The sequence below is a fragment of the Pagrus pagrus genome (genome assembly GCF_965226575.1).
Source record: "Pagrus pagrus genome assembly, chromosome: 12".
NCBI lineage: Eukaryota > Metazoa > Chordata > Actinopteri > Spariformes > Sparidae > Pagrus > Pagrus pagrus.
Window position 1 is genome coordinate 19,123,593 of NC_140196.1, and position 26,964 is coordinate 19,150,556.

The window sequence follows — 26,964 nt, forward strand, 5'->3', positions numbered from 1 at the left end:
ATGCCGATACTGATCCACCACCGATATGTCTGTGGAAGGCCAGAATCAGCCAGTAATGTGGCCTGATAGATATATCGGTCAGGCCCTAACCTGTATAAAACTGATTCAGTCATTTTCAACAAACATGTTCAGGTGAATTAAGATAACTGTCTGTTTAAACATTAACCAAGCCATTTGTCAGGAGTCACAGAAGACCTAAACTGAGCTTAAAGGTTTTAATAAACACAAATCCAATATAGAGGAACTAGATAACAGAATCAAAGATGGCGCCCATTGAAACAAATGACAGCGGTCTGTCTGCTGAATGTAGGAGCAAAGCTAACTGTTAGCTAACAAGTCAGCCATAGCAACCTCATTATCTGCTGTTTTATCAACACAGTGATTCTTTGAGCCCCTTCTTGCCCCACACTAGTCTTCAACCATTAATTTAAAGTTACCACAACTTCAAACATCACTTACTGAGGTGTTTTACTCGTGTCGGCCCCTCTAACCGGAAGTCGTGTGTCCTCACTCGCCGCCGCTTGACTCTGGCCACTGAAGGAAAAACGGAGCAGAAGAGCGAAACATGGCGACTTCGAACAATCCGCGGAAATTCAGCGAGAAAATCGCTTTACATAACCAGAAGCAGGCAGAGGAGACGGCGGCGTTTGAAGAAGTGATGAAGGACCTGAGCATCACCCGGGCAGCGAGGGTAACTAACCCGCTTCTTCTTCGTTTATTTCCAACGAGCTGTCAGATATGCACGCAGCCAGGGCAGAATAGGTAAACAATAACAAACGACGCTTCCTGCCAGCTGGAGCCTTTTTCTCCCTCACGAATGACAACGAGCGGGAGCTGGCCGGAGGTAACAGCCCCTGTAATGTAGATATTAGTGGCGGGGACCCTCGTCCGAAAAAGTTATTACAATTTTTGTCCCACGCAAGTGAAAGCAGAGGGGCGTGCATGCGTATTTGACAGCGCGCGTCCAACTGCAGCGATGATCCTCTCGCTCGTCTCGTGTACTCAGAGGAGGCGATTAGGTAAAACGATGATATCCACCACGACAGAGACACACACACATGTTCACACACTGGATTATTGGTGGTGTGTGTGGTATGTATGGCGGGGATAGATGGCGAGGTGTGTTCGCACCGTGGCTTTGTAAACTTGTCTGACAGGTCCTCAGGCCTGTGTGCTCTGCAAACGTGAGTGACATTTTATACCAAAGATGAGTGCGAGCAGATTATGTGGAATTTAAGCCACATTCAATACAGGCCTCCAAAATAAATCCCACTGAGGCAGGGCTTCAGTGGTGACTGCTGATCTGTGGAGGCATGATGGGCAGATAGATGCAGGCTGGGACTGCACAGCCAACATGGAGCCACTGCAATGCTTGTTGGACTGTCAATGCACGTGTGGAAACACATCAGATGATGTCCTGTGACACTGAGCTGTTACAGGATATTTTCTTTTAAAAGTGTAGATTCAGTCTGAACAACAGGGACCAAAAACAAACTCTTCTTGTGTGTCTTTTCGTCAGAGGACATTTTGATTTGTCACCAAAGAAAAAGCACGGGGTTAAATGATAAAATCAACTAAGGCTGGATTCCATTTAGCTGCTTCAGTTTCAAGGTCCTGGTATAGAGAGGTGAATTCCTGCTCCTTCCAGTGGACCACCATCAGGCCTTCTATCAGAAAACATATGTATGGTAGTGAACGGCGAGAGACAAATACATTTTTCATCCAGTTTGTATTGTGCAATGAATGCACGTATGTTTTGGTTAATTTAAAAGATCATTTGACGAGTCAAGAAAGTGGCAGTTTGTAGTAGTAGTAACATTACAATACCGGCAAACTACACTGTCTCGCTCGATGCATCTCCGGCACCAACATGGCCGTCACCTCGGCAAAGAAAAAGTATTAGAAAAGGTAAAAATCACAACAAGTCTGGTCGTATTGACAGCTGCTGTTATTTGAAAGAAAAGATAGTCGGTTCTGTGAGTTAGCTAATATGCAGGACCGGCTCGACGAGGTTCTGGTGAGAAACAAGTTGATGTGACTTATGTGACTGTCGGGTGTGTAATTTCTCTAATTGAGAATGTTCACAGTCTTAAACTGAATTAGTTTCATGACAAACTGCGACTTTCTCGAGTTGAAAAATTATCTTTTATATTGACAAACATCATATGTATAACTCGTGGCACAATTGAAACAGGATCAAAAATGTATTTGTTAGCGTCCCCCTGGCTTCCTCAGCAAAAAGTAAACAGGATTTTTCAATTGTCTTTTTGATTATTGCAGAAAATAAACTTCGCAAATGAACAACATGATTATGATTATTGAAGCCTAAATGCGATCGCTAGAAGAATAAAAGCTAAAGTTAGGCTATAAACAGACTACATCATGGTCGCATGACTTCAACGTCACCACCACTAACCCTCCTACTACACTATGCAATACACACTTTACTGTAAACTGATCAATCTACACATTGGAAAGATTGAGTCAGAGTAGTTAGCAGCTATAGTTTGCCTGTAAAGACGGAGTAGTGAGCAGATGAGTCTCAATGTTCGGCGTGACGACGTCAAATGTCCCTTCTGTAGTCTCATTTAGACACTTGGTGGCAACTGCGTTTTTAAAGACATGTAAATGTTTTAAGACTCACCAGTTGGGTATTTAATGACATATTTTATGTCGTAGAACAAAACAAAAAAAATCTCTTAAGCTTGTGTCGACCACAGACCTTATTTCAGGCATCTAATCGAAAACCCACCGACCTTGAGACGAGGGAATAGGAAGTGCAAAACTTCAATCTGGGTGCTAGGACTCATTCCACTGTCACACTGTGTCAGGATTTACTGGGGCTGAACAGATTGTTAATGTCATTAGTAACATCTGTGCTCTACCTGCTGTGAAAAGGCCTGTTTATGAAGCCTCGGCAGATGTTTGTCATCGATAAAACGATTTTTCAAGAAAAGAAAACATGAATCAGTTGTGTCTGAACCGCTGTGTTATTATAAATGTGTATTTTAGGATGCGTGTCTAGACAGGTTAGTCAGAGAGCCCGTGTGTCATCTTGAACGGAGGCCCGTGGATTCATTTTTATGAAACTGGCCTTTATTTTCATTAACACATAGACGAATGGTAGGAGGCTCTCATCTGAGCCAAAGTTAGACCTGTGGGAAGTAGGCCTCAGGTTTAGGGTTTCATCCCTTTGACCCCGTCACCGTCCCTCCCCTCTTCAGGCTTCCTCTGCTGTCTCTCATCTCTGTGTACCTCTCTGTGGGTGAAAAGATTAGGATTGGCCTCGTCCTGATCCGAATATGTTGCCATATGTAATCCTTTGTCAACACAGTAGGTATGAATGTGGCTAAAGAAATAAACTCTGAGGTCAGAGGCTTATCAAAACACACCAGTGATATAGGCGTAGTAATTGTTATTATTAGATTCTCTGCTCTGCTGACAGTGGGCTTGCATGAGAAAATTTAATTGACCGGTTATGGGCTCTCTAATGGGAAATGGAACTGGAGGTCATTTTAGAATAAACACGGCTGTGAGGCGAGTTCACCCAAATTATCTCCCAAGTGCTTTACTTCCACCCTAAAGCCTCTTACCGTCTCTTCACATGTTAAAAAGTTATTAAATTCACATTGCTGGGATGACTGCAAATGTAGCAGCCGGCATCAAACATTGCCAAAAGACATCTAGGGTTCATCTCAGTTAAATTCATGTGGTCTCCTCATTTAGTTTTGCTAACGTCAGCAGATTTCTGTCTTCGTTCTGGCACTAGGGGAGGTGTGAAAACTTCAATGAGCATGTGGTCGGCCTGTCAAGATCAATACTCTGAGTTGGACGATATATGATTCCAGAAATAATTATGATAAAATATATTATTGTCATTTAAGAATATAGTGATAATACAATAGCATAATATGCCCGTACACACTCTCCAAGAACAATGAACTTTCTACTTCTTAATTTTTAGACATTAGAATTGGGATATAAAAGATGTTTAAATGTCCTACATAGATAAAATAAAACCACATACCCAAAACAATAAGTAAAATGTGAAGAAAAGCTTAGATGCTGCGCCTGCTTCTTATAATGGGAGGGAAAACCCTGTGCATCATTCTGATGTCATGTTAAGAACCAGACCGATATATTGTTCAGCTGATATTATCAGCCAATGTGACCTATCACAGATATATTTGTATCTGTGTAGCTACGACAAGACATGCAGGGTAAGATATGAAGATAAGTCAATAACATAATTATCATGACAGGCCTGTTCAGTGGGGCAGTCATTAGGACACACACACATGACTATCAGTGGGATGGGAATGGGATTAATGTTGGATTAGTATAAAGGTGTATAAATATCCCCTTTGTTCTATCTTGCTGAAGTGTTCCTGTAGCGAGTGAACATCGAGCTGTCGTTATTTAAAATATCATTGATGGCGGCCTGTGGTGTGCTTGTAGCCAGGTTATTGTTTTGCTGTCACTGCAGCATGAACTTGCTGTGACTAAGAAAAATCGATATCTGTTTCTTTTTGTCTCACCTGGTGCTGTTCTGCTTCCAGTTACAGTTGCAGAAAACCCAGTACTTGCAGCTGGGACCGAACCGCGGGCAGTACTACGGAGGATCTTTGCCAAACGTCAATCAGATTGGAAATGGCGCTGTCGATGTGACTTTTCAGGTGAGGGATTTTATTTTTTATTGTTTTGCATCTTTTCAGTAACATAAAAATACTGTATGGCTGAAGACTTGTGTTGAACGTTGGCGAATGAATTATTAATGACCCCTCTGATAAAAAGTTTACATTGGCTTTTTTAAACACTGTAAGATTCTTGTTTGCTGGGTTAAATGCTCTGCTACACATTAAGTGACATACGTACTGTTTGTGTGAGCAACAAGAGCACTTTGTTTAGAATTATTAGAGCAGACAGAGTAAATACACCAATGCAGAGTCGACATTAGGTGCCTTACTACAGTGTGGTGGACCTCACTCTCCTCTACAGAGCTCTTTGTCAGCTCTATCAGAGCTCCATCCCAAAACAACACTTTGCTTGAAGAAGAGAATTCAACAATAACTTTGAACTTGACACTTTGCTGGGACATCATGTAAACCATGTACGCAGATAAAGCAGTGATGTGTTGCACCTAAAGTACACAGGCTATATTTTCTGTGTCAGAACAAGACACACTAAATGAGCAAGCATGGCAGTGAATTAAGTGAAACAATGTTAACAACACAATGTTTTTGCCTCAAAGTATTTTCACCGGCTTCGAAGGAAGAAGAAACTGTTCATAAAACAATTTAAGTCAAAACAGCAAGTTCATTCGGCCATTTTCTAAATGTGAGGGGGAAAAAAATTGCTTTGTAATGACTGTTCTTGAAAATGAAAAGGAGAACGTTCTGAAGCCTGTGTTCTTTTGAAAATGACAACAATGGGTCCTCTTACCTTCGGAAAAAAAATATGCTTTCTCATAGTGGGCATGACAAAAATTTAAGCTTAACACCAAGCCTGGCAAGGCTTCACTTTGTGTTGAAAATAGGGCTCAGATGAAAAAAAGTATTTTAAACGGTCTACAAAATACGCAGTTTTAGGCCATGTGATGGGGACCGTGTGAGGTCAAAGTAGATATTTATGGTGGTAAAAAAATTGCAGAATGTTATGTAACATTTCCTGGTGCAAACTATTTAAGAACATATTTAGCACATTCTGCTTTTAAAAAGTGATGATGACAAAATTGGCCATTTCAAATAGTGTTGGGGACATGTCTCTAGCTTCTGCAGTGTAAAAGACTCAAGCAGGGGAAGGGCTTATTGAGATTTTCTTCACAGAAAGAGGATGGTGGGAGTTTCTACTATTGTTTCCTCGTGGACTCATTTCCCTTATGAATCAGCTGATGACTGATGGCCCAATGCAAATATTACTCAAGAAAATACTTTGAACAAATTTCACTGTAACTTTCCAGTTTTTCGTTGCAGTTTTTGCCCTGAGCTCTGTTGACATTCCTCTCTGCTCTTCAGGTTTAAGCTCTGTTGGATGAGGACAGTGTAACTGCAGCTAGGATACACAAGCTTGTGCAATACTGCCTTTAAATGAATGACTTGAGGAAAGGATTGTTTTTAATAAGTATATTCAGTGCAATACTGATGAGAGAAAACCTCACAAAATATGTTCACAATTTGATCAGTTGATTATATTTTTTTCTGTTCGTGTTTGCCAGACTTCAGGTCTTGACTCGAACAGATCGACACGACACCACGGGTTGGTGGACAGAGTCTACCGGGACCGGAACCGCATCACGTCCCCCCACCGAAAGCCCCTGTCTATTGACAAACATGGACGCCAGATATCCTTACAAACCATTAAGTCTTTTTATAATGCTGCTTATGTGGAAACTGAGGTTAGATACAGTTTTTTTAGAAGACTAGGTACTGTTTCTTTTTTCCTTCATTGCCAATCTCTATCTGAATCGCACAAAAAACAATAAAAAAACACGGCTTTGTTGAAAGTCTGTCGAGCAGAAAGCAGTCAGATTTATACCCACAGCATTTGTTTATATAGTGATAGTAATTAAACTTGTGTGTTCCTGTTCTTAAAGGCAAAGTTGTTGGAAGTGACACAGGTTTTTAACGCTTCCTGTGAACAAATAAATCCTCAATTTGCCTGAGTACTAATCATTTTCTGCCTCAAAACTATCCTTTCTGAAAGCACCACTGTAGCGTGTGGTGCCATTGTATTGTATCTGCTAATATTCAAATATTACCTTTCAATAACGCAGTTCAACAGAACCACAAATGCAGCTTCAAGAGAGACATATTTAACAGTGTCTCAACAACAACTACAAATCTTAAATCTTAAAAAACACATTTATTACATGGCAACTGATATATAAAGATTGGTGCATGGAGGCATACAGTCTAGGTCTGGCTTAATAATTCATACAGAAATCAAAACTTTAGAGGCTACATGTTGTTTTATAGGGTGTTTGTGATCGTTGTGGTAACTCATGTGCCTAAATGTAGCTCATGGATGTCACAGATGTTTCTATGACATCAGCCTGTAATTAATTCAAGTCAAATTATGATGTTCAGTAGGAGCGTTTGTAATAAGCAGCATGTAAAATGAGCTAGCCAGTATTGATACAAACATCCGACCGTGATGTGGAGTTCATGGTTCATTCATTAGACCACCAGCACTGTTTTTAATTATATCTCCCCGTGTCGGAAGAATTCTCAGGAATTAATGCATTGAATCTGCCAAGGCTGTCAGTCTCCAGCTGTATTTTCTTAACCCTCACTCTCACATTGACAGCTGTCCATATGGCTCAGTGTATCTGTCACCACCACCTGATACCAGCTGGAGGAGGTAAGACAGCCTCGTCTCTGCACGACTGTATATCTCATCTCTGTGTTTACTCTTTTTATAATGATCATAATAAAGCTTTCACACGGCCCTCCCTTATCATTCTGACCGCAATGCTCTGCAATATTCATGAAGCTGCAGAGATCAATACAAGATACAACACATGGGAACATAACACAAGACTTAAAAATTCAAACTGAAGATGAAAACATGTTACATAATCACACGTTTAGTAGCTTTCACAGATTACCATCATGGAAACAACGCTGCATTTAGACTTCTATCTGAAGCCCTCACACAGACAGTATCACACCCAGGTTGTCATTTTTTCTTGTGAGAAAAATCCGACATATTTGATGTAGCTGTGACTGCTGTTGGCCTGTCACAATATATACATGACCTCAATCTGTCTTGCTGACCTCATTAATGCCGGTTTCAGAACATGTGTGTTTGTTTACATAAGAATGTCACCAACATTTTAGCCAACACGATGCCACCAGAACTGCAAATCGCAATCAAACCAACAACTTGCCTAAATCAGTGACTCTAAGAATCTTAATTACACGTGAAATGTAACGTCAAATTCTGTAACAGAGGTAACGTAAATAACTAAGTCTGATTAGATTAAGATTTTTTCACATTTAATTTATTGTTTTGTTTGTGTTCTGTTGTTTTATTTATTAAGGGTTAGATATTTTAATGTCTCATTATGAGGAATTAAAGGTTCATTGCTCTGGCAGGGTGTACGTGCATTATTATGCTATTATATTATCATTCTATCAGTGGCATAAAGAGGTTTATGACAATAATATAATTTATTGCTATCGTATCTAATACACTATATCATCCAATGAAAGGTAGCTATCCTCACAGGCCTAGACTGCTGCACATTACACATGATATGTCAAATGTGTGTTAGAGAAAGTGTCTTTTTGTAACTTATATTTCAATCAACATGTCTAAATTGTGTTGATAATTGTGGTTATGCCTGCCTTGAAATTCAATATGATACGACACGATACGATACAATACGATACGATACGATACGATACGATACGATACGACACGACACGACACGACACGAGACAATACGATACAATACAACACGAGACGATATGATACGATACGATACAATACAATACGATACGAGATGATACGATACAATACAACACGAGACGATATGATACGATGCGATACGATACAATACGATACGAGACGATACGATACGATACGATTTATTGTACCTGTAGAAAAATGCTGCACACTGCCTCCACAGTGGAGTTAATAGCACAAAAACATAAACAGAGCACCACATACCAACACAAATTACACCAATTATTACTGCACACATTGCACAATTTGTATAAAATGCTTTTGTTTTTAACGTGGTTTAACATTGTGGTTGAGTGATAGATATATTTCTGTGCTTTTCAACATGTATTTGTTTTTTTAGATTTTTCCATACAATGCACTGTGTGATTTGTTATTTTTTAATTGTGCTGCAGGACAAACTCTGACTCAGCACTGCACCAGAGCACATTAACTCCTGCCCAGCAGGCCTCTTTCACTGGAGGGTCACAGGAGCTGCAGCCAAAACGAGGTAAACATTATCAGAAAGTTTTCATCAGAAAGTTGTTGATTAAGCTTTTGTTTTTTTAATAAATCAGAGTACATTAGAGCATGCTCAGAAGCATATCTATTAAATATTAACCAGAAGGTTGAGTTATGAGTTAAAGTGTAAAACTAACTAACGAGTCAGTTCAGGTGTTTATTATCTGCAGTGGGTGATAGTGGAAGGATCTGTTCTGTTGTAAGTCTGTGTCTGTTTTGTGGTGTTGTGCTGATTTCTCTCTGTGGTTCATTCAACTGGCCTCCAGTGTCTGATGAAAAGGTTTTGAATGTGGCTTTGAAGGCAGAGGAGGAAAATGACTGCTGAGAGGACGGGGTGCATCCAAGTGCCCAATGAATTTTAACTGCTAATGGCCGTGTGAGGCACATTATTCTAATTTGAGGAGCCTTTTCATTTGAATTTGTATAAATCTCCTTGGAGACATTTTTAGTTTTTTGCCCATTACTGTCATTCAGTATTAAAGTGTTTAATCTTTCTTAATGTCACACTTTCTTTTTTCTTCTTCTTTCCTGTTTTTCTATTACCTCCCTTCATTTTTTGCATGTGTTCACTTGATTGTATTAAACGAGGACATGTGGGCTGTGATTATTATAAGCTCAAGAAGGCTGGACATCTGAAAACCCAAGAGACTGAGGACTTTTTGTTGTTGTTTTGGCTATTTCTCCATCTCTGTAGTTCTCCTGCTCACTGTACCAGGTGTTGAAGCACTCACACAAGAGGGTGATGAAGATGGACAAGAACAGAACTGGGAGTGCAAAAAGGTGGAACATTTACAAACATGCAAATGTGTTTTTTTACATAATTTCTCAGTGGTCTTTTAGCTGTTAATTATGTTTTCATCCTTTAGGACATTTCAAGGTCCAAGCCCTGCAAAGTTCCAGGGATCCAGTGAGTATTTTTATGGGGTTTCCCATGTAGACCTGGTCTGAGGAGATGTTTTCTTTAAGGGAGCTTTTTAGTTTTTTTTCTTTTACTTCACTAAAAAGGTCAGTGTCCACACCAACAGAAGCTCCTCTCTCCCACAGAAAACACTGCTCCTCAAACGCCCCGTCAGTAGTCCCCCCTTTAATTCTGTGACTTCTTCGATCTTGTGACATCACACTATGTCACCATGTCCATTATTTGCGTAATTTATGCCTAGCAGCTAGTCTGGCAGCTAAGACTTGATTTAGCACAGCTGCTTGTTATTGTTAGCGGTGCTAGCTCAGGCATGAGTGAGATGACCAATCAGAGCAGGCTGGGTATTCAGGAGGAGGAGCCTTAAGGAGACAGGAGCTAAAACAGAGCATTTTAGACAGAGGGGGAATACAGTGCTGCAGCACTGGACAATATCAGAAAACTGATTAGTTTTTTGATCACTTAAACATGAAAACCTGTTTTAGTAAAAACCCAAAATAATATTATGAACCTGATGATTATCATAATATGTCTCCTGGCTTCACAGTTATAACGGATGGGGAGGTGAAACTGGTATTCAAGGGCATACAGGGAGCTGTAACAAGTATGAATTAAACATAGCTTTAAATTGAAGCCATCTGACTGTAATCAAACATCATTTGCATTTACATCTCTAGCGCCAAAGTAATAAGAGCGTGGAGCCAAAGCATTTGCAAAAGTACCACTGGCCAAATGCACCAAGTCCAAATATTTCCGGAGTTGTTTGTATTGGAAAACATTGTCAAGCCAGCTGATCTCATGAGTATGTTCGGCTCTTTAGTCACTGAGCACGTCTGTTTTCTGCAGCATATTTCCGTCTCCGGAGCAGCAGTTGACCACTTCACTAAAACCAGCAGCCCACAACACTGGCGGCTCTCTTCCTGACCTGACCAACATCCAGTTTCCTCCTCCGCTGCCCACCCCGCTCGACTCAGATGATGCAGCAGCCGCCTCGTTCAGCTCCTCCAACAGCACACAGACCCTGGCCAACACGCAAGGTAACAGCGGCACGCTCACATTGAACACTCTCCCGGAGTTATGTGCAGCATATTCATGACTTCTTCATGATATCTAGCACTCTCTGGTGCCAGTTTCTCTGCGTCTCTACAGTATGTGTGTGCTTTTATAAAACTCCTTCCTTATGCCGACTGTGTGCTGGGTAGGAGTGAACACATCTCAGCCCACAGTAACCATGGAAATGCAGCCTGGGCAGGACAACATGGTTCCTCTCATCCTGAATGCAGGAGACTCCCACCAGCTCTCCCCGACGTCTCCACCTCTCACTCTCTCTCAGGTACAGCCTCCGCTCTCTGCCCTGACCTCGGCTTTACCAAGAAAATCAATCATACTGGTTTAATTGATTTATTGAATGTTTGCATTTACATTATTTTCAGACAGTGATTCAGGTTGACCTTTTGTTATCTTAGTGTTATGAGGTCATGTTTGTAGTGTGGAGAATACCCAGAATGAAACATTTTCCAATAGGTAGATATAAAATAATAGATTTGAATATTATTATCTTTATCTTAGCACATTGCATATATTCTTTATACTGTAAAGATATTTTAATCATATCGTTTATTGTAATTACTTCTAATCTATGTGTATGACTCTTATCTTACTGTGTTTATTGTCATGCAGTGAAGTTACCAAGCCAAATTACTTGCATGTCAAAACCTCCTTTGCAATAAATCTGATTCTGATATCAGTAAACTGAGCAGGCTACAAATGTTGGAATAAATGCATTTCCCATAAAACATCAGAACCATGCGCCTTATCTTTTCCCGTGCTCCCCGCAGGCGGCCATCAACGCCATGAACCTCGAGCAGCAGCTGTCCCAGTATGCCTTCTTCAACCAGCAGCCGTCGTCCCAGAACCACCAGGGCCAGCAAGTGAGTTTCTCCTCCAGCATTTTATCCACAAAGGCTGACAGCTGACACATGGAAAAGATTTCACAGCTGGCTTGCGCTCACATATTTTTTCATTTTGGGGATGATTTGAGCTCAGTGGGAGGATAACAAAGTTAGTATGCAATAAGGAATTAAAACTTAAAGTAAGTTGTAGATTGTAAAATGTCAAGCACAGGCTAGTACGTTCAAACACACCAAAAACACTGAGGGTAGAAATAGGATTGGTTAGTCCTGTGAGTGAGGGTCGTGTCTTTTTCTTCACAGATGTGTCGTCTCATAGTCTAGTTAGATTTTCTGTTTTTGCCAATGTCTTTCCCATACACGTATGTCTATTAGTTCCTTAATTCTTGCCATCTTGTGATCGCGATTATTGATGAAACTATGTTCAGGCTTGTGCAGTTATTGCAGTTTTTATGCAATAACAAAATGGTCCCATTGGAAGAAAGCGTTATTTTACCAATCACTGCTGTTTAATGCAAAAAATAGTCCAATTAGAAACTACTGTTCATTTCTAAAAGATATCATTAACTCCAATGTAGACTTCGTAAGCAGCAACAATGATTCGGAGACTGTGCTCTGTAATTGGTCAGTAAAGCTGAGTCAAATATAAACGACTGCAGCCAGCAAAACCTTTTCAAGAGTTACTGCAACAACATCCAGATGTGGGCAGACTGTAAATACAAGAGTAAAATAATGGACACTAAAAATAAAAATCAGACTCCCTATTGTTCATAAAGACTATTTCCTGACCTTCAAGTACTTTTTCTGTTGACTAAGAGGATCGTGAAAAGTCTTGTACTCAAACAAATTGACTCAACAAGGCCCAACTTTGTGTCACAGTTTCTAATTCACAGATTGGCCTACGTGCAGGATCCCTCAACAGAAAATGGGAAATTCTTAAGTAGAAAGCAAAAGCAAAAATAAATCTGCTCATTAACATGTAGCGCTACAATCTATCACTTTGCCTCAGCACTGTGGAGACTCCTCTCTTCCCTTGGATCAACACTTCACATCCTGCAGAGATGTACAGTAGCAGCAGCCTCAGAGATGTCTTATTCTGAGTAATGTTGCGTTTTCTTCGTACCGTTATCAATATTTGAACATGAGAACCATCTATTAATGATTTTTTTATGTTTATGTCGACATAATCAGATAATGTGAACCAGCCAGGATTCTTTAAATCTATTGTGACAAATATATTTAAACATTACAAGCAACAAAAACATTAGTGTTAACCACAGTAAGAAAATAAAAAGATAAAAGTAAAGTTTGTATTGTAAACCACCAACCAATTTACATTACTATGAATTGTAAACAACACAAACATGTTTTTAATTAATTTACATACCTTTGCAGCGCCGCTCATAATCTCTACATATCTGCCAACATACTATAAAAGCAGATACTGATAAACTGTATCTGCGATGAGTTAATATTAAAACTATTAAGTGCTACTTGATGAGTGCATGAGGTCTGTATCTTTTTATGACTCAGCTCTTTATCTTGCAGCAGACTGGTCTGGTCCAGCTGTCGTCCTCTGTGAACTCCTGCTCCACGTCAGACAACCAGCAGACGTCCTCGCCAACCAACATGACCATAGACATGAACACGGTGAGCACATCTGTCTGCATCACATCAGTGTGCAGCACAGTGATGACTGCCACTGACTGGCTGATTCTCATGCGATTAAATAGAAAAGTCCGAGTTGTATATCAGAAAAGAAAAGAAAAGAAAAGAAAACTACCTTTCTCTTTTTGTCAACATTCATACTTAAACACAAATCTTCACAGTCGTAGAATTTATTGTTTTACTTTGCAGCTTTTGCACAGAACTTTAGACAAAAGCTCCCAAATTAACACATGAAATAAAAGCACAACAAAAGGTGCAAAATGCTTTTGCGAGGCTCTGCACGTCCTTCAGTTCTTGGCTCTCGCTGCTCTACTTCTGTTGCAGTGGGAATGTGTAACTGCGGAGATGAAGTGGCCTACATTCTCCTGGTCTCAGCTATAGACTTTGCAGTGCGGGGTCAGGTGAAACATTGTTAGGAAACACAGCTTAGACTTAACTTTCTGTTAATTCAAGCCTATTTTATGAACTTCTCTTCTTTTAAGAAATAGAAAATCAGTTCCTGGAGAGTTGGAACAGGTTCACTCCAGGAATTATCACTGTACTAGTTTATATCTGTATCTAGAGACCTTGAACTGCTTTATCACGTCTCTATCTCATGCTACCAATATTTTGATTGCTACCAATCATTCTGGTAGCTTATCTATAAATAGATTAGGAATGTGGAGGTTTGAACTCCTGTTGGCTTTTGAGTGATAAGAGATTATCAGTCCTTTTTGATACACCTCCAAATCTGAATTATTTGATAGTTTATCTGTTATTTATTATGATATTAGTAACTTTGATGTTTTTCTTTCCACAGTAATGGTTGTGCATTGCTTAAGCCGAACTTGATTTGGTGATTTGTTAGGCGAGTAGATATAATGGAACATAAGAAAAGAGTCGCTTCTCCCTGATCCTCCAGTTTACAGTGTTCGCTCGCTTAGCTTGGATTGCTGGCAACATTTTTCCTCTCCTAATTAATCCCCTGTAGTTTTCTCTGTTTCTCCCAGCTCTTCTTCCAGTATTATTAATGCATTGATGGGACACGTAGCACATGGTGTTCGCTGCTGTAATTATTTTATTATTATTTCGGCACTAGAGGCTAGTTCTGTGGGTGACCATTGAGGATTGACACTGCCAAAAACAAAAATAAACAAATAAATGGCTCAATAAAGTAATTAATGTGCCACTAATGTAACAAATGTTCTGTACCAAATCATAAAACGTGACATTGATTGATATTTCTGCTTTAAATTTGCTTCTCTATTTATTTACCTTTCTTTTATTATCTTTATTTCTTTATTTATATTTGATTTTGGCAGTTTCAGTCCTCCATCAGTAAAAATCTATCAGTGAAAATTTTAGTGATTCCTCTGTCAGGGGAACCTACTGAACTAATGCCAGCAAAACTGGTTACCCGACAGCACCAGAGACACATGTAAGACACAGACCGCCAATAAAGGACATCCTCCAGTGTGAATAACTCAAACGTGTCCTCTTGTATCAGGCCTCCTCCCTCCAACAGTACCGCAGTAGGGTCGGATCCTCTGCCAATCAGTCTCCGACCTCCCCCGTCTCCAATCAAGGCTTCTCACCTGGAGGCTCGCCTCAAGTAAGGGCGTGTGAACCGGCGGGCCGCTGGCTCGCTCTGTATAAACGTCACCGTCCCCTGCATCGTAGTTCTGTGGTTATCGTTGCCGAGTAGGACTCTGTGGCTGCCTCCCTACAGCTGCTTGTATTGTGTTGACATTAGCAGATCTGGGCAAAAAAACCAAACAAAATCATTTTCAAGCACTTGAGCATGACAGCTATTTTGTTTTCCATCTTAAAGTGCGTAAATGAGTGAGTTATTGATTTACCTATTTAGTTAGTGTATTGCTTCAGTAAATATATAAAGTGGGAAAAGGACAAAAATGATGGTAATAAGTGTCGTAGCAGAAAATTCACAGGTGTTTTTCTTTCAGTGGAAGTTTCCCAACATGCACAACACCATAATAAATGTTAGTGTTGTTCCAATAACAATACCAGAATAGAAAAATGCCTCCGTTACTGATAAAAATGCTGAAATCAGTGCATGCCTCTGACAGGACCCTGCTACTCCCCTGTTTGCAAATTGACAGATTTTTTTTGCACAAGTAGCAAATATCCATATTTGGCAAACAACTTGTGTAACTTCAGTCATGTCAGCAACTTGACTTTCTGTCAAACTACACAGAAAGAGCCCACATGGTCGACCTTTTTTTCACTTTGCCTCGGCCCACCTGCAGCACTGAGTTATGGTCCAGAGTTGGTTCAGATCTTGTAGCCAGATTTGGTAGTCATAATCTTTTATAACCAATCATTTTCATTTTCATTTTTTAATGATAGTGAGACATAGCCTGTTTAATAGCCTTTTAATTGTATAACGTCTGCAGGTGGTGATTGACAGTGTTGAGTTTGAGTGACCAAAGTTAGTGTCGATCGCCCTCAGAGTCTCAATCCGTCAAAATGACAGACAGCCTTCAGAGTTTCCGTCATCGTCAAAAAAAGATTCAGTCAATGACAGTTTTTCGGTTGACGTCTCTGCTACCTGAGGCCCGTAATTCATTCAAGTGGGAAAGAAAGCTCTCTTCATTTCCTGAACCTATTTGTTAAGGCTCTACAAAGGCTGGTCAGGCCATACAAAGATCATATTACATCCACACAACTTCAGGAAGGAAAAAATAGTATCGGAAATCTCTATTTAATGTTCTTAATTACACCTGTGGTTTTCATGCTGTGATCAAACTAACATTGTCGAGTATTCCTGGAAGCATTCGGGGAGACAAACAACTTTATTAACATGCTAACTCCCACAGGAAAACTGTAAGTCTCAATGTGCAGTTTTAAAAACGTGTCATATTATGATGAAAGTAAAAGTACTGATTGGTTGTGAAGCGTACAGAGTCCCTGTTTTGCCCAGATCTGACCACCAGTCTCTTTGAACACTCAGTGTCATTGGTGTGTTGTTATGTAGCTGTGTCCCTGACTGACCTCCCTTCTCTGCTGCTTTTGTGGTATTTGCGTTGCACCTCCACTGTTTCCTCCCCAGTCTTGCTATATAAGACTCTGTGCTGGAGTTTGTTTTTCTTTTGTATGTTCACCAGATCTTTGTGTTCACTGTGGTTTTTGCACCAGCATGGGGATTTGAGGTGGCATGAAAGGGGAGATGGTAATCCCCTCTTGAAGCCTTTTTTTTTTTTTTTTTCTTGGAAGAGAAGCTGTTAATCACTCCCATGGTTGAATCTCAACAAACTGAACCTTGCTTGCAGGGAGGTGCTTTAAGATAAACTAAACACACCAAAGGTAAACATGGATCAGGGTTGTTAATCTGTGTCAGACTCAGTATAAGCATTTTGAAACCCGGGCGAGGAAGTGCGACTGTAAATTATTTACCGCTTTAACCTCCCAAAAAGCATTCCAACATAAAATATATAAATTGAGGTCAGATTTATTTAAAAAAGATTTGCTTCTGCTGAACTGTAAGTGTGACTCTGTGTGATTGAGATGCTGAGGAAGAGACAGTGATGATATACGTTGTGTGAATGCGTTCTCCCCGTGTTCGTCCTGCTGTCTGCTTCCCCGGCTCGACTCTCTCTGGAGCTGAAGTGGCTCACTCGTAGTCCTGAGGTTATCCACAGGCTAAACCACAACCGACAAGCTGTGCGCTCTATTATCCTGCTCTGCCCTGTGGGGACATCTGCAGCACACACAGATAATTTGGTTTTGAACTAGGAGGAGCACGGGCTGAGAATATGATCCAATTACTTATACATTAAGAGGCCACGATGAAACAGGAGAACTTCTGCTGCTGGTTCAGCGAGGACATTCAGATGAGGAGCTTGAAGAGAATTAGCTCGCGCTGGATGAGTCAGTGGAGGGAGAATCAAGTCACAAAGGGGATTATATTTTCAATGATTCCCTTTATTTCATGTGAATTTCTTTCCATTTGGTTGGTGTTAATTAAAACACTCAGGCCGGAGCGCAGCAGAGGACGCTCGTGCTCCCGTCCTTCTCGTTAGCTGACCGATTTATGACATTTGATGAGTTTCCATCTGTCAGTATTTAGTGTATGTTGACCTTTGCGGTGCGAGCCTTTGTGATGGTATGTGGGATCTCATGTTTCTTATTCCGGCAGTTAATCAAGTCTCTTATTTATTTATTCCTTTCACTAATTTGTTAATATAACCAGTCATTAAATTAACTTCCTGATTATGCACCATAATTAAAAGTAAACATAAAGTTTACATAATTTCTAAGTGTTTCAGAGATAAAAAAATGCTGCCAAAGTGGGTGAAAACATTTAAGTAACACTCCATGAAATATTCAAGCATAATTCCTTGTGATTGTGGATGTTCAGTATGTCGGCTACATCTGTATATCAAAGCAAGCACTGTAAATAATGCAAGATTCAGTAAATGTTGCAGGCTTTCGTTGCTTCTGAATCATGTGTTTACTACATGACTGTTTACATATTTTACATATTAGAGTCACAGGGTCGGAGACACTGCTGTTGAGTTCTTGAAATGTTCTGGCATTTTGAGCACCACAACCCGATTTATTTCCGTTATATTTAAGAGAAGGCAGACATCTCTACAGCCGATATCTCCAAAGCTCGTCAACTCAATCCTAAACAATCTAGATGGATAAATAGCATTACGGGTAAGGGGAAAAATATGTATATTTGATTTTAGGGTGAACATAGCAACCTTTCTCTTTTCTGCAGTGTATACACAAATATTATGTTATACACAGTAGGGCATTCACGACCACATTTTAGTAGTAATCAACTGATGCCATAAAGTATTGAAATAGCCGGTTAAACGCAGGAGATTTATCATATTTTTTTCACCCAGTAACAGTGATAAAGGATTAACTAATGTAGGCAGGACCAACCTGAAGTGAGGTTACTTGCACGGGTAGCAGGAAGTCTTTCCTTCTCTAAACAACTTAAATTATGTTTATTCAATGGGGGCATGATGTATATGATCATCAACAAATGAAGTTATGTTCACCGTCTTGTTGTCAAAAGCTCTGAATATCCTACTACGATGCATTATGTCACTTATTTCTTCCTGGTGCTCAAACCTCTGATGAAAAAAAATGTTCGGCACTTTGTTGTTCAAGTCTCGTTGCTGCTTTCACTGTGTCCTTTTTATCCTCCACATTTTATGTTAAATGTACGACCTCTGCAGCCTGGATGAAGAATATTCATAGTTGATGGTCCGCACTAGGTTTGTTCTTTTTTGTACCCAGAGTCTGATTAAACAGATTCGGCCTGTTTGTTGTTGCAGCATAACTCCATACTGGGCAGCGTGTTCGCAGACTTCTACGACCAGCAGCTGCCGTCCATTCAGGCCAGCGCTCTCTCACAACAGGTCAGACGAAAGCCTCCGTGTCCATATTTAGTTCTGCTCCTGCTTCACAGTGACTACACATTCGAAACAGCAGCAACCGTCTTGATGTTTCTCTCTGTTGTGATCGCCAGTTGGAGCAGTTCAACATGATCGAAACCCCCATCAGCTCCGACAGCCTGTACAACCAGACCTCCACCCTCAACTACTCCCAGGCACTTATGATGGGCTTGACTGCCGGCCATTGCAACCTGCAGGACTCGCAGCAGCTGGGCTACAGTAACCATGGCAACATCCCCAACATCATCCTCACAGGTGCTAAGACATATCATATGGCTCGCTTAAGTCTTACAGCTGGAGGCTTGTAGAAAGCTGCACCACACTGCTGCTGCTGCTGCTGCTGCTGCTGCTGCGCGTGTTAAAAACCTTTTGTAGAGATTTCCAAAATCCCAAACCAGAATGAAGCTCGTGCTTTATATTGGCTCGAATGTCTTGATGTAGTGACAGTTTCTCTGAAACTGCGTCAACAAAAGCAAAGTGTTATAAGCTTCACAAAGATATGACTCATTGCCAGGCTGCTATAATGCATTAATAGACCGGCTTTAAATGGCCTGGCATTGTTGTTAATCTGCCACTCATCGATGGGAGAATAACATATTTGAAAGGCAATCTTGTAGTGAGTGATTGGGTCAGCTCTGAATTGGTGTAAATGCGACATATCCCACACTTGGCTGCAAAAGCACCGCATTTATATCGATAAGAAGAAGAAGGAAAAGAAACATTAGAAGCTTTTTTTGCAAAACGCCTTTTCTTACAAGAAAACAGCTCAAAGTGCCTTAAAACAAAGTAATTACATGCACCAAGTGCTTGAAAAAGACGCACGTGAAGACACTGGAAAATAAAAACCCACTCAATGATAATTGAAATGAAAATAAATGAAAAACAAAATAAAAACATTAATGAAAAATTAAGAATAGCATAAACAGAATGCATAACATCAAGTAAAATACAACTAGTGCGAAGTAAAGTCCCAGAGAGAGTTTCAGACCTGTATCTCTAAAATCTGAGCTAGTTAAAGGCCAAAGCGAAGAGATACGTTTTACAGCTTCCTTTTAAAAAAAATATTTATCAAGATGGCTTTCCTGATACCTTGTGTCAGTGTGTTTCAAAGCATTGGGGCGTAATTGACAAAGGTTGCATCCCCGATTTTCTTTTGGGTGTTGTGGGAACCTCTGAGAAACGAGCAGCAGATGATGGAAAATATCAGGAAAATAGTGAACAGAAGAGTTTTTCTCTCTAAAGACGCACAGGCACCATCCTGATTTGGCTTTCAATCAGTCCACAAGTTAGAGTAACTTCCCAAGAAGACTGAAAAGAAGAGACGATGTAAAAATCATTTTGGTGGGCAAAATCTAAGTTAGAGTGACGGATAAAGCAACAAAAAATGCTGCTCAAAATCATAATTTAAACTCTTGCATTTCTACTGATAAACCTATTAAAATCATCTCCACACATGTATTACATCATACATAACACTTCTCTAATGTGTGTCTGACAGGGTTTGTCCAGGAAAAGAGGATAATTACCACATTGAATTCTTTGATACACACTTCTTCACCCTTCTTCCACAATATGAATATACAATCAAATGTTTCACAAGTTTACCTGCTGGACACGAGATGTCTCCTACATCACTGTAAAGTCAGTGTCTGTGCACTGGAGGCTTCAAGTTTCCGCATCACACTTGTTGAATGCTGAATAATGGACTAGTGTCGGCTTGCAAACTATTGTGTCACAATTCATGCTCGTAGCCGCGCCTCTTAAAATCTGAATTTCAGTACATCATTGTACTCAGTGAGGCTCAAGCATTCAACTGCAGGATCAAGAAGAAAAACACATTTGACTGGAGGGGAACTTAAAAATCTAATAAATTGTATTTAACAGGATTTTTCAGCCCGCTGAGTTTTCCCTTCAGTTGTTTTTGAGTCGCCAAGTCTGTTGTTAACTGTCTCTCTGCTGAAATGTGTAATTAAGATGTCAAGATGTCAAGCTTCTCACAGCCAGTTATTATCACATCATAACCCAGACTTGTCAGACTTGTCTGTCCCTTCTTGCTGACGTTGATTTTTGTCTTTGATTTTAACCAGCGAGTCTTCACCTCACAGAGACAAACATCTGCCTCCTGATGCCTTTAACGACTAATCATTCCTGTAACTTGCTGTCTTGCTTTCTTCTCAGTGAGTGGAGAGTCTCCCCCCAGCCTGCCCAAGGACCTGACCGGCTCGCTGTCCACAGACGTCAGCTTCGACATCGACTCCCAGTTCCCGCTGGACGATCTTAAAATCGACCCGCTGACGCTCGACGGCCTGCACATGCTCAACGACCCGGACATGGTCCTTGCCGACCCCGCCACAGAGGACGCGTTTCGCCTCGACCGGCTCTAACCGCAGCTCGTGCACAGGTGTGTGGACGCTGCCGGGGAGAAGTTTGCATCTGGGAGGGGGGATTTGTAGACCTCTTCAGCGTCGATTACACACCAACCCGACCACAATCAAAACCCACAAGAGAGCTTTTAAAAGAACTGATCAGAAATGAGTGAAGACTGCTGCCGGCCTCGCTCCTCTTCAGGAGGTGGTCTGCGACTGACGACAGTGGAGGAGTTACGGTATGAACGATGTTCACGGTTCTGTCACTACTATTTCTTTTATGACACATCCAATTATGATTTATTTTCCATTGTTTTCATTTCGAGGGAGCTTGATCACGTGGGCAGAAGGAGCCTGGTCTCTTATTTTTCATCAATGACTGAAGAATCTACAGTACACTTATCACTCACCCGTTAACGTAGAGTAGCTTGATCAAGTTTAACCTCCCTCCGTGCCAAGTGGCTTGTTCTCTGCATCCAGTCTGGAGATTACTTTAGTGCTACTCCCCGTGTGGTTTGTCATGGAAGCCAAAGTCAGGCCCGGTTTGATTTTATCCCAGATTTTAACTTAAGTTTGAGTGATGGCGGGTCATTATTTTGCTGCCTGAGTTCCTGTTAGGAGACGCTGAGTTTTGATTTCCCCACAGTAAATAGCCGTCATCAGTTATGCATGAAATCACAAATCACTGTGCATACTTGTTTTGCCTTAATAGCTTGACATTTTGGTTTTCATGCAAAGATGACTATTATGTAAATGAGAGAAAAAAAACACATTTTAACTGTCAAGTAACTTGTACTGTTTTACAGGTGGTTTGGCCTACGTCGTTCACAGTTGCATTACTGTATTTTTGAGGTGTGCTGATCTTTATCCATCACTTCATCCATCGTCACTACCGCATCGCATTTCACTCACCAGTCAAATCTTAATGGATAAATGAGTTTCTTTGTCATGAGATAGATGTTTACAGGCTTGTTTTGTTTTATATTTTACATGTACAGAATGTGATTAGATTTTGCGTAATGGTATCTATGCAAAACTACAGCGATCGATTTAGGACTGTCAAACGAAACAGCTCACAAATGAAAACCCTTACAAAAGGAAGCCAATGTGCACGGTTCTTACAGAGCGCGCAGCGACGGTGCCATGTTGTGTTTCTTTTATACGTTTGAAACATGTTTCTTTCAGACTAGTAACGGTGTCGAGTAAAATAAAAAGGCTCGGTGAGTGTGGCACACAGTAGAAACTCTCCTGGATTACTCCCAAAGATGTGACCTCAGTGTAGTTGAAATATATATATTTTTCCAGACAATTGAACTGCCTCTATACTAGAACAGCATTGTTGATGCAATGAGAATGTATTTAGGTCACATCTGTACAGTTGTGTTGTTGCCATCTTGTCATCCTCATTGCCTCTCTCATATCTAGCCTTTATGTACTGTAGGACCAAATATATTTCACCTGTTTGTCTCCCTGCGAAGGAGATATGGAGTACTGTTTTAAGTTTTACATGTTATGTTTTGTTTCCTTGGCACTACAGTGACACTGAATATACGTTTCCTCGACATGCTCGTGTTGTCCGCGCCCTTTATCGATTCGTTCCACGTCCCTCCGCTCTTCGGTTCGGCTTCGTGCATCTTGCTCTTCAAAAAAATGGTCAAAAATGTCCTCTGTGAAGTCTCTCAGTGAGTGGATTCATTCATAACCACGTCCCGTATCTCATGTTGCACTTTATGCATTTATTTAAAACACTGATTAATGAGAGTTTATATACCAAACCCCCTCCCTGTGACTGTTATGTGCACTGGACCTGTTTTGCCCTGTCTTTGATTAAACTTGCCTTCTTGTACAAAAAAAAAAAAAAAGAACTATGAAAAAAAGCTAAATTATAGTTATTTTTGAAAAGTCATATATGAATAGTCTATTTAAAAGAGCTGTTTTTACCTAATCAGTTAGTACTGTGTTAGCTGTCTACTGTTACACGGTTTTTCCTAAATTTAGGGAAAACGTTTGTATTTGAGGACAGTGGTGATCAGCGGCGTGTCGGTCGTGTTCCTCTAAACCAGAAAAATGCGTATAATTAATCACTGATCAGCAAACTAAAGGAGCACTGTGGAGTTTTGGAGAAGAAATTCAAACTCAGAATTTTAATATTTACTATATTAATGAGGTCATAATACAAACTGAATAAACAAGCTGTTCTCAGAGGAGAATAAAGTCCCCAGAACACTGTTTGAAGCTAGAAAGATGGCAGGGTCCGCCAAATGAAAACAAAGTAAAACAGTATAAAACAGTTGTCCGTTAAGATCAGTTTGTTTATTCAGTTTGTTTAGGCATAAAGAAGATCTTTCTCTTCTGATTAAATTTTCTTCCCCATAACTACACCATGCACCTTTAAAAGTGCAGATACAGGTGCAGTAAAGTGTGACCTCACATCTGCAGGGCATGTTATCACGATGCTGTGCAGGATGGGATCAACCAATCCCTGAGAAGTATTTTATGGATTTATATTGTAGTTCAGTCCAGGTGTAATTCTTATCAAATTGACCATAAAATGACTACAGGTTCATTTCTAGGACACTATAGAGCCATTTCCCATCAATATCCCACACAGTGAAAAAAAGGCTACGCTGTAGCTGCAACATTACGTGTGTCAGTGTGTGTGAAGGTCCTCCTGTGCCGACATACGTCACCTTTACTCTCACACAATGTAAATCAAAACTGTTCTGACAAACGTTATCAAATCAGTTGACTTTAAGATGTTGAGCTTGAATATTTTTTTTCCTTTTTGTTTTTGGAAATGCTCTAATGTTTTGGATGCATCATGTTTCTGGATTTTGATGCAGTTTTTTTTTTTTCTCCTATTTTAACAATGTTGTGACTGCATGAATCTCCGGACTTGTTTTTCCCCTTTTATGCCTTTGGGTTTTATTTCCTTGGAAGGGTGGAGTCAGATTTGTTTGTCTAAGTGTTTTTTCTCGTTTGGTGATATCGTCCTTTGTCTCTTTTTAATTCAAGCGTCATGTGTTAGGCTTTGTATCTGCTAAATGAAGCCTGAAAGCATCAGAAATATGGTAATCAGCCTTTTATGCACATGTAGAAGCTGTCGTTTGGTACTACGTTTTACACTGCAATATACGGTTTGTGCTTATTTTTCTGTGCAGCCCCCACAGAGTTTTATTATGTCATGGTAAATCTAGACTAGCTTTGTACATGGCTGTATGGTAGGAACAATGTTTTTTGTGCTTTATGTGATATGATGTCAAAAAGTGAGAAAATGCACTGAGAAATACTGTGCTGCAATTTGTCATTGTGGCTCTATATTCTCTGCTCGACCTCAGACTTTATCATGAGCCTGACATCTATTTTTTCTTTGTGCTCATGTAGATAGCTCTTGGCTGGTGTGTCGCCTGTTACTGCCACCTTTTTATGCATCAACGTTCAGGTATCCATTGGTAATATTATACCAGTGTTTACAAGAGTTTACAAAAGAGCAGTGTTTGTTTTTTCTCTCCTTAAATATGTTTCAGCTTCGTTAAATACTGTACTGGAAACACAGACTACATATGAACCACTTGCAGTGTAGAATGGCAAATATATTTTGCAGCTGAAATTTAACAGTGAATCAGTAATGTCATTTTAATTGTATGACAACAATTTAAATATAATGACCATAATTATCCATTTTGTCAGGTTTCAAGTTTTATGAATTAATTACATTTCCTTTGGACTTCATCCGTTCGCATTTCGAGGCCCTAAAAGCACTTTTTGATTTATTTACAGACTTTTACTCTGCAGAAATTCCCTTTTCCTATTTGCCTGCTATGAGCAGTTACACACCATCAGAAGTTTTCTTTAATTCATATGTAGGAATTTTCATTGAAAAGAAGTTAACTAAAAGTATAAACAGAATGGGGAGAAATAGCCCGGCCCATCCCAGTATAAACATTGAGACGGCTGAAGGGACGTCTACGGTGTTCAGGAAAACAGAACAAAAAGCTACACAATGTGCGATTCACTGAAGTAGCCGCTGATACCTGTTTTCCATCACCACGGCAACCGGTTGGAATGTTAGGTCGACGCCGAGGCCGTCCCTCGACCGTCCCTCGACCGTCACTGCTTAAAGTCCTTAAACATTAACACTCCCCTGGTCCTCGAGCTTCCAGTCTGAACCGCTAGCTGCACGGCTAACTGAGCTAACTAGCTAACAGCAGCTACAGTTAGCAGCAGTTTGCGGTCACACTGATGATATGTTGCCCCCTATTTGTTTTGAGTATGAATTTGGCAGGTGTCCAATTTTCCTCCATATTGCACCTTTAACAGATTAGTATTTATAGTTTTAATTTAACAGTTTATCTTCTTTTTCTTTTAGTATTAAATCAGCAGTTGAACCAAAATGCCAAAGTTCAAAACAGCCATTAATAAGAGACTACGTAAACATTTTATCCTTCTGGCTGTTGAAACACATCCTCCTCTCCGTTTCGTTTTTCCAAAAATATTTCATCGGGGTACAAAATACTTCATATATGAACACTGAACTTACCAATGCATTGTTTACAGCGAACACAGTTACTGAAGTTCGTGCAGCGTAACTTAAAGAGACTCATTTCTCTCTCTTATCTGCATGATGCTGAATTTCAAAATATCTCAGAAAATACCTTGACATAACTTATTTTGCTTTAAAGTAAGTATTTAGTTTTGCCTATGTTTTTTAAAATCTGCTGTTAAACACTATTTTGTAGTGAATATTACTCTATACATCTATAACATAAGAAATAGCAGATACAAATACTGTACAGTCAGGTTATATATATATATACATATATATATATATATATTGACTTTGTGATCAATCACATGTTAAAACACAAACTGAATAAGGAAGATGAAGCAGAGTCATAGTCGTGTACAGTCACTCAGTGGGTCACCCACATCTTTGAATCCTTCGTGTGCATTTTGAGGACAGCCCACTGCTGGTTCAAGCCTCATACAATGGCAGCTAAATTGTTATATAATGTATTTTGTTTCTGAGTACAGTGATACAAAAACACTGCACATGCATTTTACTGCCGTGAAGGGGTGAACTACGCTCCTGCGTACAGTACACTCGCAGCAACAGGAAACATTATGCTCATAGAATATGCAAAGTCTAGCATTCTGCAGCACAGCTTGGCAAGTTGGTACTTTTTTGAGCTAACCCTTTAAAAATTACTGGTTCAAACCTTGTTCTTCAAATTGTGTGTTTTCTATTTTAAATGTCGAATCGGACCAAAAGAATCCAAGTTGGCTGTAAATGTGTGCTATATTCAAGATGAACTACGCTTCTGTTTGAACTGTACCTGATGTATTTTTCTCGTGTGAAGGCTTCTGTCTTTGTATCTTTGCATTATTATTTGTAAATGAAATTAAAAAATAAATATATCTGAATAAGCAGAGAGGCTTCTTTCATTGTTTTTCTTTGGTCTACAAAAAGCAGTAGAGAAGAAAAAAGAGCTGAAACAGGAGTCACATGAAGACTGCAGCCCCCATAACTGGCATAACTCAGACGCTCTCACCCACTCCACAGCTTCACGCCCAGCGTTCGCCCGGCCTCTCCCACTCTGTCCACACTAACAGTTTTAATGAGTTGACACTGGACATTTTGCACGTGGGATGGGTACGACAAAAGTAAAAACCACAATGATGGGAAGATTTCTGAATCTCCTCCACTGGGTAAGAGTTGTGATCGT

At 40.1% G+C, this 26,964-nt stretch overlaps 1 protein-coding gene across 3 annotated transcripts; it reads left to right on the forward strand.

Annotated features, from left to right (window-relative positions):
• The first annotated feature begins 477 nt into the window (after positions 1 to 477).
• Positions 478 to 26,670, forward strand: crtc1a (CREB regulated transcription coactivator 1a). Of its 3 annotated transcripts, none has more exons than XM_084369026.1 (15): positions 478 to 691; positions 4,560 to 4,676; positions 6,215 to 6,340; positions 7,298 to 7,359; positions 8,862 to 8,956; positions 9,662 to 9,747; positions 9,834 to 9,874; positions 10,730 to 10,920; positions 11,086 to 11,216; positions 11,722 to 11,814; positions 13,342 to 13,443; positions 14,948 to 15,052; positions 18,753 to 18,836; positions 18,947 to 19,127; positions 21,051 to 26,670. In XM_084369026.1, exons 1-15 carry the CDS (start codon positions 566 to 568, stop codon positions 21,254 to 21,256), a joined length of 1,746 nt encoding a protein of 581 aa, XP_084225152.1. In that variant the 5' UTR covers positions 478 to 565; the 3' UTR covers positions 21,257 to 26,670. The 3 variants fall into 3 exon arrangements, with proteins under 3 accessions (XP_084225152.1, XP_084225153.1, XP_084225154.1); XM_084369027.1 differs by having other exon boundaries at positions 13,345 to 13,443; XM_084369028.1 differs by lacking the exon at positions 14,948 to 15,052.
• Positions 26,671 to 26,964: the final 294 nt, after the last annotated feature.

Excerpts from the sequence above, each read along its gene's own strand:
- crtc1a (XM_084369026.1), top strand. The coding sequence starts at position 566 with ATGGCGACTTCGAACAATCCGCGGAAATTCAGCGAGAAAATCGCTTTA. Across the intron at positions 10,921-11,085 it reads GACCCTGGCCAACACGCAAG|GAGTGAACACATCTCAGCCC; the intron begins GTAACAGCGGCA and ends TGTGCTGGGTAG. Across the intron at positions 19,128-21,050 it reads CCCCAACATCATCCTCACAG|TGAGTGGAGAGTCTCCCCCC; the intron begins GTGCTAAGACAT and ends CTTTCTTCTCAG.